This window comes from Chelonoidis abingdonii, chromosome 7 (assembly GCF_003597395.2).
Source record: "Chelonoidis abingdonii isolate Lonesome George chromosome 7, CheloAbing_2.0, whole genome shotgun sequence".
In the NCBI taxonomy this organism is placed as follows: Eukaryota; Metazoa; Chordata; order Testudines; family Testudinidae; genus Chelonoidis; species Chelonoidis abingdonii.
In genome coordinates, this window is record NC_133775.1 from 19632855 (window position 1) to 19649750 (window position 16896).

General features: G+C 40.8%; 1 protein-coding gene across 2 annotated transcripts in view; it reads left to right on the forward strand.

The window, feature by feature from the left end:
* LEPR (leptin receptor) overlaps positions 1 to 7474 on the forward strand; it is a 52410-nt gene extending 44936 nt beyond the window's left edge. Inside the window, exons 17-18 of one of the 2 annotated variants that reach the window (XM_032771951.2) lie at positions 512 to 587; positions 6128 to 7474. In XM_032771951.2, the coding sequence (XP_032627842.1) occupies positions 512 to 587; positions 6128 to 6946 (895 nt within the window). In that variant the 3' untranslated portion in view covers positions 6947 to 7474. Of the gene's footprint in view, positions 1 to 511; positions 588 to 1571; positions 2361 to 6127 lie in introns of those variants that run through there. The other variant, XM_032771952.2, reaches the window with a different exon arrangement.
* The last annotated feature ends 9422 nt before the right edge of the window (positions 7475 to 16896 follow it).

The following is a 16896-nucleotide window of genomic DNA, read 5'->3' on the forward strand; positions in this document are numbered from 1 at the left end:
CGCTTGCTGGTGGATTCTCTGCAGCTTGAGGTCTTCAAATCACAATTTTGAGGATTTCAATAACTCAGTCATGGGTTAGGGGTTGTTATAAATGTGTATGGGTAGGGTTTTGTGGCGTGCCTTGTGCAGGAGGTCAGACTAGATGATCATATTGGTCCCTTCTGACCTATGAGTCTATGAGTCTATGAGACTGATATGTCTGGAGGAATCAGGTTTGTTAGCTATTCATTGCTGTGGGTAAAATGAGCACAGCAAGCCCCCCTCCAAGGTTCTCATGCCCCCTTCCCCCGAATAGAACCCCCAGTTTGAGAACCTCTGGTTTAGTGGATTAAACACAGCACTGGGAACTAGAAATTTCTAAGTGCCCATGTTCAGGTCCTTTGAAAATCAGGCCATTACCCTGTCTCTGCTTATGTCCTTGTGCTGCTATGCCAGTGAGCAGTTTTATATTTCTGTCTTGAGCACTGCCATATACAGTGTGTATATTCAGTACTTTGTCTAAACATTTCAGAATGAAGAAACTCTTCTGGGAGGATGTTCCAAACCCCAAGAACTGCTCCTGGGCACAAGGAGTTAATTTTCAAAAGGTAGGAGTTTCCATAGTGATACGTTTTTTAGTATGGGTTTACGTGTTTCACACTCTTACATGCAGTTTAAAATATTAAACTGTTAAGAATTATCCAAATAATCAAACATAAGATCTTGAAGCCACTGAGAGTGGCAAAATGCAGGAGCTTTCTTCAGCTGTAGAAAGCTGACAGTTGGATGTGGGCCAGAACCTCGGATCAAGACCAGTTCTGAAATTCATGGGCCATCTTAGGGTATGTTTACACTGCATTGTAAACCTGGGTTTGTGGACCGACTGTTTCCAAGCCTGCACTTGGGCATCCACATTGCACTGTAAACTTGGGCTTACAGTAGCTGGACCCGGGTCTCACAGCCATGTTAATGCATTCGCATTGCTTTATGCAGACCTTCTGACTCTGGTCTGCGGATGAGCTGCATCCACGCTGCAAAAAGGTAGAGCTTGGACTCGAGTCAGAGCAGGTCTTGGACTCTGACCAACTCCTCCAGCAGCGTGCCAGGACACAGGTCCTGTATGTTTGCTCACCTGACTCACACTGATTTTTGTGTGGATGGAAGTGCGGGCTAGGACTCAAAGTTAAGTCAAAGTCCAGGCTTAGCGTGAAGTAGAACTAAAGCCTGCCACCAGATGATTTTTAGCTGTATGACACCCTTTGAAGTTGGGGGGCGGGGAGGGAACATGTGCATACCCAGGGCCAAATTCTTTGCTGGTGCAAACTGGCTCAGCTACAGTTGTGCTGTGCCAATTTACAGACTTAAATGGATGTGCACCAGTTCAAACTAGCTGAGAATTTGTCCCTCAGTTCCAGAATTGGACACTTATTGTGTAATCATTGAGACAGTAACTTAAAAATTCAGGAAATTTCAAAAAGAAAATGCATCTAATGGACCCATGACTGTTTAGATTTTTTTTCAGATATTGAATTTTCATTCCCAGTGAAGTTTTCTTTTCTCATCTTTTATTTTATTTCATTTCATTTAAACAGAGAATGGACATTCTTTGAAGTCTAATCATGATCACTTCCTGCTGAACCATTGTGCCAGCTCCCAGACTTCATATACAGAATTGTTAGAAGATTTTTCTGTTTACATTCAGAAGACAGGAAACACAGATACAATACATGATGATTGATTTAAAGATAGTCCTGGAAATAGTTTTGTTCAAATCTTAAGATTCCCATGCAAAATCTGGGACAATTGCCATATTGCAGCCTAGAGCAGGGTTTGCTACACATGTAGGCAAAAATCTTGCTTTAAATCACATTTTTATCCTTTGTTTAGTGACCTGTTTATTAAGGCTCTAACTTGCAAAGGGCTGAACACTCCTAGTTTCAATAAGAGTTGAGAATGCCCAGCACCTTTGAGGATGGAGCCATAGAAGCAGAAATATCAGAATGGTCTGAGATTCAGCTAGTTAAGTGCAAGACTTGCCCAGTTATCAACTTAAAATTATTTTTTACCAGAGTTATTGGTTGTTTACCCAAGAACTAGCCTGATTCTGATGCTGAACAGCTTTGGGAATTTCTGCTGACTTCAGGCATGTTGAGGCAGCCAAACCCAGCCACTGGATGTGCACAGCACTCCCATTAAGGTCAATAGGAGCTGATCACATGCATCTGAGTGCAGAATTTAGTCCAAAGAATTTGCAGAAATAATTTAGAGTGTCGTTCATGGTGCCTTAGTTTTCTCTGACAAGGACCATTGTCCATGTTACGTCGTGTAGACAGGTACGTCACTCACTATCATTTAAACACATAGCTATTCCCACAGCCACTTTAATAATGTCTGACATTAGGGGTGTGTGTGCGTGTGTGTACAAATCTGTTGTTACCCTTAGTATGGCAACTTCTGCTTAGTGTAATCTCCATTTAGTATCATTTCATGTTTGTAGCTAACCTATTACTTATTATATTAAAGTCTTTTTTTCTTTTTTGTTTAAAGTGTTGCTGTATTGTTAGAATGCAAAGAATATAATTTAATATTAAACAAAGTTCATTGACATATATAATGTAGGGCCTGGTCCAAAGCTCCCTGAAATCAGTGATACTCTTTCCATTCGACCCATGGAGCGGTGGACCAGCACCACAATGCTGCTATACTGACAGCAATGGAGAAAATGCTTTACAATTTTGAAAAATATCAAATATGGCCGTAGGGTTTTGAACAAAGATTTGTGTATTGCTGGAGGAAGTGTGTGAGTTGCACAGAGACCTTTTTATTTACTTAATTAACTTAGCTATGTATAGAAAGGGAAACTTGTCACCGCCAGCCCAATAACTCACATGTTGGATCAGGGACTGTGGGCCTGATTCTCTTCTCACTTTGGTGTAAATCTGGAGTAAGTCCATTAAAATCAGTGAAGTTAGACTAATTTACGAACAGCCAAAGGAGGGTAAAGGATTTATACTCCCATGACATTATTCCATGTTCCTAGCTAAGGAGAAAGAAGTTATGCATGTGAATATAAAGTGTACTGTGCTGAATGGGAATTGAAGGGTCATGTGACCTTTGACAGCTAGTACTGCAATACAGTCTCTATATTTAATGCATGCTCCTTTCGTACACTTTATTAATCTTAGTGAAAAATGGGCACTTGGGTATGTCTATAATGCAATAAAAGACTCATGGCATGGCTGCAACTGGCCCGGATCAGCTTACTCGGGCTTGCAGGGATGGGGCTGTGGGCTAAAAATTGCAGTTTAGGCATTTGGGCAAAGGCTGGGGCCTAGGCTCTGAAATCTTGCAATGCAGGGGTGTCTGAGAGCCCAGGATCCAGCCTCAGCCTGACTGTCTACACTGCAACTTTTAGCCCTGCAGACCACGTCATGTGAACCAGTCAATTCATCAGACTCTGAGACTCATTATTTTTATTGCAGTGTAGACGTATCCATACGGTCCTCAGATGAGCACCGTTGTGCGTCTCTGATTCCATGTGCATCCAAAGCCAGGGTCTATACTCCTTTGAAAATAGAAAGAATTTATGCAGCTGGGGCTAGATTCTTCCCTCATTTATGTGAATGCAATTTCCAGTGGGAAAAACAAAGTGCAGGACTTGTACTGTAACTCTCATTAGCTTTGATACCCATTGCCTGGATAAAACTTCCACATATCAGCACTAGAAACCTCTAACATCCATATGTCTGAAGCCATGTGTAACTTCTTATTTTCTTTTGGTACGTCTGTCAGAATACAAGATTAACTGGATTCAATAATTGGTTACTAATGTGTGTATTTAATATAGTCTGTTTTGTGATTGATACTGCAAGGCTGTATTTATGGAGTATTAGTTTAACAAAATATTATCATTTTTAACCATTAATGCAGTATGGCATAGGATGGGTAAATTCTGCATCTGTACTGCAATCTTGCAAAAATGTACACATGTGCTTAATGTTAAGATCCTGGGTGATCCCACTGATTTTCCAGTGAAATGACTCTTGTACTTAAGGATAAGGATGTGAATAAGTGTTTGCAGGATTAGGTCATAGAGTCTAATCCTGCAGACCTTACTTATCTAAAGCTCCAAATGATTTCCAAGGGAGATATGGCTGAGTAATGACTATGGCACTATCCCTGAAAAGGTTTTAACTTTACATAGTGTGAGTAGTCCCATTGACCAGTGAGTAAAGTTAAGCAGGACTGTGAGGGGAGCATATTTTGTGGTCTCCTTGTGTCTGGCAAATGAGTGTGAATTAAATTTTACTCTGTGTCACTTGAGACCATGAGTATTCCCTTTTGGTTTCATAGAATTATGTTAACTGCCATAAGATATTTTTGCACAAATCATTTGACACACATGTTGAGAACATATTTTACAGTGATATATACGCATATTACTCTGTCATTATTTACATTACATTATGGTATTACGTCTTTCTCAGGAGATTGTATATTCATTGTATTTTTATATTCATCTAATATATTTTACTTAGTGATGTGTTTGATTCAGCAGAAAGTGACATTTTCTAATTGAAATATCTATTTTAAAAAGTGGTATTTGATCATTTAATTTTTGATATTTGATTGATAAAAAGTGATAGGCAGTATTCTTAATGTGAACCTGTAGAACTCATATCCAGAGTTATGCTCATGCGTCAGGGCCTAAGTCAACCTCTAGTTATTGGCGGTCAGTAAGAAACGTGTTTGCCGAGATGTCCATAGCTGCCTACTGTGGGGTTTCTGCTCTGAAGTATCTTATACTGGCCACTGTTGATGAGCAAATACTGGACTAGATGGACCACTGGTCTGATTCATTACAACAGTTCCTACATTCCTACCTGGATTCATAGGTGATCTGCCTTAGGGAAAGATAAATTTCAGCAAGGGACATTCAATATGAATTAAAGACAGTTCTTGGTATATGCATTGTAGCAACTGTCTGCAGCTCATTTCAATAATCAGTTTGCTAATTTTAAATGTCATATTCACAGTACTTTTGAAGTCTATGGGAGTTCTGAGCATGCAGGCAATGCAGAAGCTATCCCGAATCAGCATTAGGCTACAATTCAGCAAGGTACCAAAGCAAGTGTTGACATTTAAATGTGTGAGTAGTTTAAAAACATGCTTGAATACCTTGCTAAATCAGGGCCTTAAATGCTATGGTGATGGCTATTCTAGGTTAAACAAACACCCACTAGCCTAAGATAGATGAAATTTTACCATATCTTCTTATAATGTACACCAGTCTAAGCATTATGAAATATTCCTCATTACTTTGGAAGGTTTCCTGCTGTGATATAATATCTGTATGATTTATTAACATAAATACAATCTGTTGTTTTTAACTAATTGTTTTTTATTTGTCTTAATTAAACTCATCAGTGGGTATACACTTTAAAGTGAACTTTTCTTAGTAAATAAGAAAGCCAGTTTCCTATTATCAATTTATACTGCAGTATATTTGAAATGTTTATATATATTTCACATCCTTTATGATGTAGGATAGGATGCATCTCTAAAATTATGTGTGTGTGTGTGTGTGTGTGTGTGTGTGTGTAAATTTCAAACATGCAGTCCTTACTTACAGGTGAAGATCCTAAAAAAAATATTGGATGGTAGAATATGACTCTAGATAGAATAATTGTAACAGTCAGAGTCATTTCAGTTGTTTGTAAATGATTTTGATTAATTTCTAATATGCCAAATTGTTCATGCAATTGAAATAAAATGCCAAAAAATCATGTAGCATATAAGGCTTTATCCTGCAAAGCACTAAAGTGCTAGCTTAATTTTAAGGACATGAATAGTACCATTGAAATTAATGGGCTTTGCTGAATTAAGCCAGAATGCTCAGCACCTTCCAGGATCAACCCTTCCCTGCACACACAAGACACTGGCATGTGCTTTTTTCTTTATCCCCAATTCCCCACTTTGATACCCTGCCACACAGCAGACTTAGGTTTTGTTTATTTTTCATCAATGTACTTTTTATATTAAAACATGCCATACTAGTTTTCATCTGTGGCTCTTCAGTACAGTAACTTCATATTGAAATAAAGCTATTAAATGATAGATGAGCATTAAAATATATCTTTTCTTCTAGCCTGAAACTTTTGAGCATCTTTTTATCAAGCATCCTGAAGCAATATCATTTGGGCCTCTTCTGGAGCCAGAAATAGTTTTGGAAGACATCAGTGTTGCTAAAGCATTGAAAAGTGAAGACAAGCAAGATTTATTAGCAGTTGATTCAATGTTCACAACGATTCAAGACTCTGAGCATGACTCGGCTTGTTCTAGTAGCCATTTCAGTAACAGCCTTTCTGAGAGTTCCCATGATGACAAAGTCAGTGAAGGAACTATGAGACAGTCCAATATTAAGTACGCTACAATTATCAGTAACTGCAAATTAAGTGGGCTTTATGAAGAGCAAAAGAATCTAAGTGGTTCATTTAGTGGATGCTTCCTAGGTGAAGATTCCTTAGTTACAGATCCTTTCTCTAGATCATGGGAGGTGGGAAATCAGGCATTTCTAATATTACCTGACCAACATCCAAGCCAAGTGAGCAAAACTATATCCCTTTCTGTTGTTTCTTCTGAGGGCTTTTCAGAACCTTCAGACCATGATGACACTTTCAGTGATGCAGACAGTCCTGAGAGGAGCCTTTATTACTTAGGGCTAACATCAATTAAAAAAAATGAAAATGATATTTTTTTAACAGAAAATTCTAGAGTGATGTGTCATCTTCACACAAATGGTTTATTCAAAGACATGGAGTTTCTTCGGGATACTTCTTCCAATTTAAATCCCTTTATCAAAAATAGCCTTAAATATGAAAACTCTGTTAAAACCTTTGTACCATACATGCCACAATTTCAGGCAACCACCATTAAACTACAAGAGACAACAGAGACCAAAACTTAAGTCATCACAGCATAGTCCCATATTTCTACCTGATTGCTACTGTTAGTGTTTTTTTTTAGAAGGGTCAATATTTTTGCCACCCAACCCACAGGAAACTCTCAAGAATAGTGACCATGAAATGCCCACATTTTGAAGTTGGTTGCCTGCTTCTACATTTGACTGACATAAATTAGCACTTCAGCCCCACAGAATTCCACATATCGGCCTAATTTCAAAACCTCAGATTAGGGTTTTCAGTTCCTCATTTCGTTGTTTCAAGTATTTGGTAATTAATTAGCTATTTGTGGTGCCTACTCTGCATGTTTCTCTGACCATGTCCTGTTGCAGATACTCAAATGAGAAAATTGCTCTTGAAAGGTCTTATGACAAGGATTCCAAAGGTGGCATTTTATTTAAACTTACCTTTGTTAGGCCAGATCCTAGTCTAAGGCCTGTCTTGGGACAGGCCCTTGGCAGCTTTATAGCAGTCCTGGACCACTAGTGATTGCATCAAATGTGCATGGCTACCAACCCCTCCCCTTCTGGGAGAGGGGAGCCCATTGCAACTGAGGAACTGGGTGATGGCACTGAAGAGGAAGTGCCTGCCCAACACCACACACTAGCAGACAGCAACCCCAGCACACAGTACCAAAGGACCCATTTCGCAATGGAACCACAACTCTCAGTAGAGGTAAGGATGCAGGCAGAGGTCAAACACCTCTAAAAAAGCTCTTTGTTTTCTCTTCCTCAACTTCCACTTGCTGCAGCAGCGAAGGGTTCAGGGTTATTGCAAGCCTAGGGCTGGAGTAGCCCATGCTTCCCCAGCTGGAGGGGGAAGATGAAAGCAGGCTGCACATAGGGAGCATGGCCTGCCTGATCTCTCCCCCTTGCACGAGCAGCTCTGTAGTGCCTTAATGCAAAGGTGGAAAAGCCCCCTTGTGGACAGTTCTGCACAGCAATGGTCTGTCTAAAGTAGAAGCCTCTTGTTCAGCTGACTTTCATAGTGGGGAGGAGTGCACATGCATGCACTGTAATGGCCTGGGGAGTGGGATAGCTCAGTGGTTTGAGCATTGGCCTACTAAACCCAGGGTTGTGAGTTCAGTCCTTGAGGGGGCCCTTAGGGAACTGGGGTAAAAATCTGTCTGGGGAAGGGTCCTGCTTTGAGCAGGGGATTGGACTTGGTGACCTCCTGAGGTCCCTTCCATCCCTGATGTTCTATGATTCTAAGGTGTCTTGCTGGAAAATGTTTCCAGCACATACACAGATCCCCAGAGCAGCCAAGCAAAAAAAAAAAAGTGGGGGAGTGGAGAATCAGTCACCTAAAAGAAACAAAAGGAGGAGCAGCAGCTGTACAATGCCCCTAGTCAGTTAGCAGCTTGTGCAACTGCCCTGTTTGCTCACCTCTAGAATCGGCCCTGTGTTACTCACACCTGGATGTACAACGTTCGCCACTTAGGAGTGCAGCACCCATCCCATTTCCATACGTGCATATAGTGTGGAGAGCTCATCTTCATCTCAGGCTGATGTGATGAGAGCTCCCCCCTCCAGTTTAAATACCTCCTATAGAAACCAATGCATCCATTAGCTAAACTCATTTGTGCTGGGTAGCGTCATACACAAAGGGCTGGTCTACAACAGGGGATGGGTCTATACTTGGGGATGGGATCGATCTAAGATACGCAACTTCAGCTACGTGAATAGTAGCTGAAGTCGAAGTATCTTAGATCGATTTACCTCTCGTCCTCACGGCGCAGGATCGACGTCCGTGGCTCCCTCTGTCGACTCCGCTACCGCTGTTCGCGCTGCTGGAGTTCCGGTGTCGAGGGGAGCACATTTGGGGATCGATATATCACATCTAGATGAGACGCTATATATCGATCCCTGAGAAATCGATCGCTACCCGTCGATACAGCAGATAGTCTAGACGTACCCAAAGCCCCAACATATTTATGGTGAGTAACAGTGAGTATACACTTTCTTCGTTCAGGTGGGATCTACATTAAATTAAATACGTAAAAAAGAAGACAGAGCTTGTAGCAATGATTACTTTAAAATAAAGTACTTGGCATCCTTCAAATAAATCCTTGAAAGTGAGACTTTTATCAATATAGGGGGAGGGTTAGGCCTAGCTTCCCTTACACTGTCCCTTTTAGATAAAAATGAAGGCATCTACTACTGGGGGTGGATAGTTAAGGGAAATTGTATCTGTCAATCAAGGGGAAATGTGTTAAGTAGTACAACAGTGTATAAAGCATCACCAGAAATAAGAGACTGTATCAGTAGCTAGAGAGATACATTTAGTGCAGTAAGATAACAGGAGTTAGACTTCTTGTGGGAGGCTTTATAGCCTCTCCCTGTTTTTGCCTAGGCAAAATAGTGCACCCAGAAATAAAGTGGGCACATTTTTGGAGGCCCCTTTTGAAAGTGAGGCTTTAGTAGTGAAGGTACCACAATAAAGTACCATTTTTTTCAGTCCCATTTCATGAGATTACATTATAGAAAAGCAATGGTAAGAAGCTAGTGTGGTCAAATGGCAAACTGGTAATGATTCGGAGCCAAAGGTTCTTTCCTGTATTTTTAGTCCTACTGGGATTAAGATTCTCTGTGTGAGCACAGGAAGTCACTTCACCTCTTTAGGTCTCAATGAACTGAGCTGAAAAACTGGGTAAGAAGTAGGGTCTCTGAGGAAACCGGATGTTGCGTCTCACCTAAATTTTCTATGATAGATTACAAACAAAATAAAAATCCAAACCTAGTCTTAAACCAAATATGTATTTTCTACTCTATAATAACTAATTATTTTTATATTGAGAATTTTTCAATTAATTATTTTGAAGAACTTCTAAGCAGTATTCAGATATGTACGGGTATTGAGTTTAGATATTATTCTAAAATTTAAAGCAACATAAATGATTTAAAACAACAACAACAACAAAAACTTTGAGCTGTGTAGTAGAACTTTATTTAACCAGGAACGATAGGAAATGCTATAGAGTAAAAGGGCCCTGAGCAAATTTTTTACATTTTCAAAGGTAGCTACTGATTTTGGGGGTTTCTATTTCTAGATGCCTGACATGACACTTTAAAGGGTTCTGATGTTCACAGATTGGAGTGCTTTGTGCTTTCTGAAAATCAAGTATCTCAGATTGAGCAACCAAAATCACTAGTCACTTGAGAATTTAGGCAATCAAAGGCCCGTTGCAAAGACCACTGAAGTCAATGGAAAGACTGCTATTGACTGCAGTGGACTTTTGGTCCCGCTCATTGACGTGCCATAAGGATTGAATCTTCTATGTGGTGTTAGACACTGGAATTTAAAGATAACATTAGTAAAAGAAATTAAAAGCTCTTACAAACATCCATGTAAATATGTCAATTGCCAGCTGCCCAGTTAAGACAACTCACGAAGAATGAAATTCATCCCTTCCTTCACAAATATCTGACCACGTGGAATTTGTGTGGAGAATTTTCCAAGAGGGATGGCATTTCTTCACTTGAGTGGCAAGCAGACCTAGGTATTGCAATGCAGCCCTTCTGACTTCTCTTCCTGGAAATCCTGGATCTTCCTTCCTAGCTTCTGAAGGCCCCGGCAGTGAAACTTGTATGGTTCTGCTATGCAGAGGGAGCCCTGCATGGGTTCTACATGCATCCCAGAGTACGGTGGAGCCCAGCTCTGTGGGGATTCCCTATGTGCACCTGTGAAGCAGGATTTGAAGATGGGAGTGGGGTGGGAAGGAGCAGTCAGACTGGCAAAGCCACAAGCCTTTGCTTCCTATTAATCCATATGCCAAAATGTTCTGAGCTGCTGCACGCTCAGCAGTGGATTAACTGCTACAGAGCAACTGTATCACCACTCCATGGCATGGAGGAAGGATCCTTTCCCACCCCAGGCCCAAAAGAATCCCCTGCCAGAAGCCAGGCTGCTCTGAGTTGGTGCTGGAAGCAGAAGGGATTCAGTTCATTATAAAGACTGAAATAACACAAATTTGAAAAGATGGTGTAGCTCATCGAGTTCCATTTTGTTTTAAACTCGCTATTGTGCAAAATGTTCAAATTACCAAAACTAGCAGGTAGCATTTGAAGTAAATGAAGAAATAACTGCAGTTTTGCAAATCCTGATGTTGATCACTGCTACGAGGCCTTGTTCCAGCAAACACGTAAGCACAGGAGTAGCTTTATGCATGTGAGTAATCCCATTGACTTCTACCACTGATCTTCTTTGGATCACTATGAAATAACATGGCTAAGTGTCACTGCAATGAAAAGTTCCAGTGTGGAAGCATCACATGTTCCATATTTCCCTTCTCTCTACAGCCTCCTTAATTTCCCACCCTGTGAGGCCTCTAAACTCAGAAACACTGTGCCTTACGTGTTCGGCTAATCCTGCCATTCAATGGCCAGTGTGCTCAAATTGAAGTGCAGGTTTGGAAGCATTTGGGAGACCTTATTTTTCAGAAGCGGCAAGCGCCCACAGCTCCAGTTGAAGTCATTAGGTGTTTCAAATACTTAACACTTCTGAAAATCCAGTCCTTAGTCTGGTATGCCTTTTTATGGTCCCAGCCATCTCCCCCCTACCCAACCATGCATAACAACTGGTCAACCTTTTAAAAACTAATTGCTTCAGTATTTGCAAGAATTCTGTACGACTAGTGAAAGGAATACTGCAAATTCTGAGAGTTCCTCTGTTTAATTAAGGGAGGAAAGGCAAGCTGGTATGGGCAGCCAATGTACAATTTATGGGTTTCAGAGTAGCAGCCGTGTTAGTCTGTATCTGCAAAAAGAACAGGAGTACTTGTGGCACCTTAGAGACTAACAAATTTATTTCAGCATGAGCTTTCGTGAGCTACAGCTCACTTCTTCGGATGCATAGAATGGATTACACTAATTGAATCTATTTCCCTATGTTAAGTTCTCCTCACACCTTCTATGTGTCATCTTAATTATCACTTCAAAAGTTTTATTTTCCTCCTGCTGATGATAGCTCATCTGAATTGATTAGACTCTTCCTGTTGGTGTGCATACTTCCACCTTTCCATGTTCTCTGTGTGTTCCATTCTATGCATCCAAAGGAGTGAGCTGTAGCTCACGAAAGCTCATGCTGAAATAAATTTGTTAGTCTCTAAGGTGCCGCAAGTACTCCTGTTTGTTGTACAATTTATACAATTTTTAATCCCTTATTTTTTGTGTTGAATGTTTAATCCCTTTTTTTGCTAAAGCAACTCCAAACCACCTCTAAATTCCTATATTGTTGATAGCTCAAAAGTGACTCTTTCCCTGACCTTGTGGAGTAAGGCAGAAGAAATCTCTGCCATCCCATTTTACTACATGGCATCTTTAGCATCATCTGTATAAAACGTTAAATCCCACTCTTTATCTCTACACGCTCCTGTAAAAAGGCAACACCTGCATATCCTGGATGCACCATCTGCTCCCCTCTGTCTCTGTGTTCCTTTAATCCCCTGTAAGTATTGCTGCTAAGGCGAGTGGGGTGTGCCATTTCTTTCATTGACAGTGAGGAGTAAGAGCTGGCAGCAGTTATGTAATTCTTTTCTTGAAATTACTCTTAATGAGTCTCCTTCACTGTTTCCTCGTTCTGTTATACTTTAACAGAAATTGGATATCTGGCATGTCACCTCAGATAATTGTTTTTAAATTCACCCTTTCTACATAAACCAACAGCCTAACAATACGTAACATGCCTGCAGTAGGCAATGTATTCATTTTAAGAGTGACCAAAATCATTAGTGTCTATTAATTATAAGGATGGACAAATAGATTTTATGCATAAGCAGATACAGTTACAAAATAATTTTGGAAGGATGATTCACCACATTAGCTCAGAATTCAGAGAGCTGTAAAGGGAATGGCATAGAAATTTAATGGGGAGCCTACTGCTATTGTTTTCTTTGATGGTTTGTTTGTTTTTGCTTGATTGTCTGTGTTACACTTTGTACAGGAATTCTGGACCAGTCAGCTGAATGATCACAGATACAGTCTGTGAATCGGCAACTGGTAAATCCATCTATAGGTCAATTGTAAATTTCAAATAGCTATTTGTTCTTGATCTCAGGGTGGACGTTTGGTCATCAGAGATTTGGGGCCAGATTCACCTCTGTAAATGAGCACAACTCCACTGAACAGTGGAGCTGCACCTGCTTATGCCAGTAGTGAATTTGGACCTTGATCTTCTAAGTGCACATCTGTTGGCCTATACTCTAAATGCTATGTTGAAATTATATTTGCAAGCATGGAGGTTTTTTTGAGGGGGCAGGGTGTTTTTAGATCTTATTTGCATGTGCAACAATGGAACTTAAATACCCTACAAATATACATACATCTTAACATGGGTTCAGCAGTTGGGATAGGGACATAGTAGGAAACTGAAATCCTGTATTGGTTGCATTGGGCCAAATCTCTCGCCATGTGTAAGGAGTAGCTGAAATAACACCACGCAGACTAGTATAAAATGGTTCTATATTGAGCCAACTATGGCCTAGTCCATGAGGCGAGGTGGAGGGAATCAGAATCACAGAAATATAAGGCAGAAAGGGACCTCAAGAAGTCAAGTCCAGCCCCCTGCACTGAGGTAGGACCTAGTAAACTCAGACCACCCCTGACTGGTGTTTGTCCAACCTATTCCTATAAACCTCCAATGACAGGGATTGCATAGCTTCCCTTGGAAGCCTATTCCAGTGCTTAACTACCCTTATAGTTAGAAAGTTTTTCCTACTATCTAACCTAAATCTCCCTTGGTGCAGATTAAGCCCCATTATTTCTTGTCGTAACTTCAGTGGACATGGAGAGCAATTAATCCCCACCCTCTTTATAACAGCCCTTAACATATTTGAAGACTTATCACATCACCCATCAGTGGGAGGATGTGTCCCCACCCAGATGTGAGGGGCCATGAAACCGACTGACATGGAAAAGAGACAAAATGTTATAGCAAATGTGTTAGCTGCTCCATATTTCTCCTCCTGAGCAGAACTTCATGGAGTCTGACCCTACTGCTAGCCTAGGGAAGTTACTGCAGACCAAGAATAGTAGAAAGATGGGGAGAAAGAAGTGGTCAGGAAGAGGGAGCCAGCCATCATCCTGTGGGGAACTGGGTGAATAGGGCTGGGAAGGAGGGTGGCTGAGGGAAAATTCTTCTTTTCTGCCTTCTTCAACTTGGTAACCTCCTCTTCATCCGCTGGATGATAGTATCCCTGTCACCATATATGGATCTTGGGTAAGTGGACTCCTGAACTCCACCTCAGTAAAGAGATGGCTTAGCACGTAGGCAGCCATCTGCATTTGGAGTTAAAAAGAGTCCCCTCAGGATGAGTGGAAAAATCATGGCCGTGGAGCACAGGTGTGCTGCAGAGATCCCTACGGCACTATACCATAGATGTACCATAGGCTATGACTTGGCCCAGAAAAAGTACAGCCTGGGTACTGGCAGTAAAATACTTTCCTATCAATATACCTCAATTTTTGCTTAGAATAATTCACTTTTAAGTCCCTTCATTTGCCAATGCTGAGACTGCCAGTGAGATTGCAAATTATGTGGAGTGATTTTTGTGGTATGGTTACTTATCCGTCAGGAAAACACATCAGTTTAAACTGCCTAGCAAACAGCTAGGAGGAACATATGTGACGTCTGAAGTAAATAACTATAAATCCTAGAACTAAAGGCTTACAAATTAATTTTGAATAGCCTTCAAGAGTATAGACCAGTTATGTTAAAAATATATTAATGAATCAAATGTGATGTTATTACGGGTCATTTGCCCTTAAAGATTAGATGTGCATTTTATTTTTTTCTTGCCATTGATGTTAGAAGTAACAAGAATTGTTTAAAGTAACAGGAAATTGCTTTTTCATGTATTCTGTATATTTGTGGCTTATTAGTCTGTTCAATTTGAGTCATTGTTTTGTCTAATTATCCTTGACTTTGAATGTATGCAATAGAATGTACGGGGGGAGGAGGGGTGGTTCCTTGCCAAAGCTGTGAATTAAAATGTTTATGTGGCTTTCACTTTTGGAATATTTTCAGTTATTTAAGTAATTATTTCTCGCTTCTCAGAATGTAACTTTAAACAGTGCTTTATAACAATAGCAGAGTAATTTTGTATTTATTTTTGTGAATAAAATGTTTATTGTTGAAGTTATATTTAAATACCTGTGTGCTTCCATACTTGTATAGTATCTCTCCATTTCCCTTTGCTGCTTGAGCACTGCTGGTATTATTTAAATGGAGAGAAGAGCCTTTAAGAATGTTACTTTCACAGCTTACACATCTCCCTTAACCTTGAAAATGATAGAGTCCTATATTATATATAACACTGCCAGATTATAATCTAATCCAGTGGCTGTGTATCACTTCTTAATATACCCTCTCATGGACACCCAATCTTGAATCCTGTACTACTTCTGTGGTAACTATACTGGTTATATAGAGAACATCACTAGATGGCAGAATTAAGGAAATAAGATTTAAAGAAACAAAACCAAACCCTACCTGGCTTTATTACAGTGGGTGAGGATGTTTGGTTACCAGGGGTGGCTCTAGACATTTTGCCACCCCAAGCAGGCCGGGCCCGCGGCTCCGGTGGACCTCCCGCAGGCGTGCCTGCGGAGGGTCCGCTGGTCCTGCGACTTCAGTGGAACCGCGAGACCAGAGGACTCTCCACAGGCACACCTGTGGGAGGTCCACCAAAGCCGTGGCAGAGCGCCCCCTGCAGCATAGGGCCTGAAGCTGCCCCTGTTGGTTACATACTCTTATTTCGTATCTTCTGCTTTTAATTTCCTTTACCTGGGTGCAGGGTTTTACCAAATCTGTCATTGCTTTCTGCTCCCATTACTCCAATCCCTCCAGGTCATTTTGCTGCTTGGTCCTAGCCTCCACTGTGTTTGCTACCTTTCCAAGTTTTGCGCCATCCACCCATTTAGTCAGGGATGAGTTTACACCAAAGGCCCAAATCAGCTGTACTGGATGTAGAGAGCTACCTGGATTTGTTGGATTTACCTCAGTTGCTCAAAATATTTTCCAGAAACCTTTTAAAAAGCCCTGAACAAGTCTACATCCAGCAGGAAGCAGCATTAGGTGAAGATCAACATGTGCTTTCCCCAAGTGAGAGAAGCACCCGGGAGTGCTCCATGAGATAACAGTGGTCCATGGACTGCAGTTTAAGAACTGTGGCTCTAATCGTATGCTCCCTGCAATGAAATCACCATATATTTTTCCCTAGATGTAATATGAGACTCAGCACACATAGCTGCAGGATTATCAAAATGGGCTGGTTTGCGGCAACTGGGTAATATATTCTGCAATTCTTTAGTCCTTAAACCCCACTCATAATTAGTCACCTCCCTAAAGGCTTGACTCAGATCAATACGTTTTGATTTCAGTGATGCAGAGCTGAAGAACTTGGCCTCTTGCCCAACTGACTGATTCAATAAGAAATGTGATGAAGTGAGGATGGACATTAAGAAATAGAAACATTCTTTTCTCTGAGTCTCAGATGGAGAAAAGTCCAGAATCAAGCAGAGGTGACTACTCCAACATACGTCCATGTTTTATTCTCGAATGGTGCTAGTGATCTTTACGTTCTGACCACAAAAATTACCTTTCACTGTACAGGATTTTTCAAGCGAAAAGTTATTTTTCAGTCCTCCTTTTGAGCAATTATCATATGGCTGCCATGTTTAGTACACAGATGAAGTTCAAGTTAGAAATTCCTTTATAGACCTCTCAGGGCCAAATGGTGGCCATCCCAGGTGACACAGGGAACCCACTGTCACCTAGTGTACAGCCAACGTTCTACAGTTCACTGTCCTTAATCATGCCTAAAGGACATGGCCAGATGAGGTGAGAAGTGGCCATGGATCCACCACTGCTCCTTTGGTAAACTGTGGAGACCAATGCTATGGGACGTATAGGCTGTATCTTTTTTAAAAGGTGTAATACCTATTCTGAATATACCCCT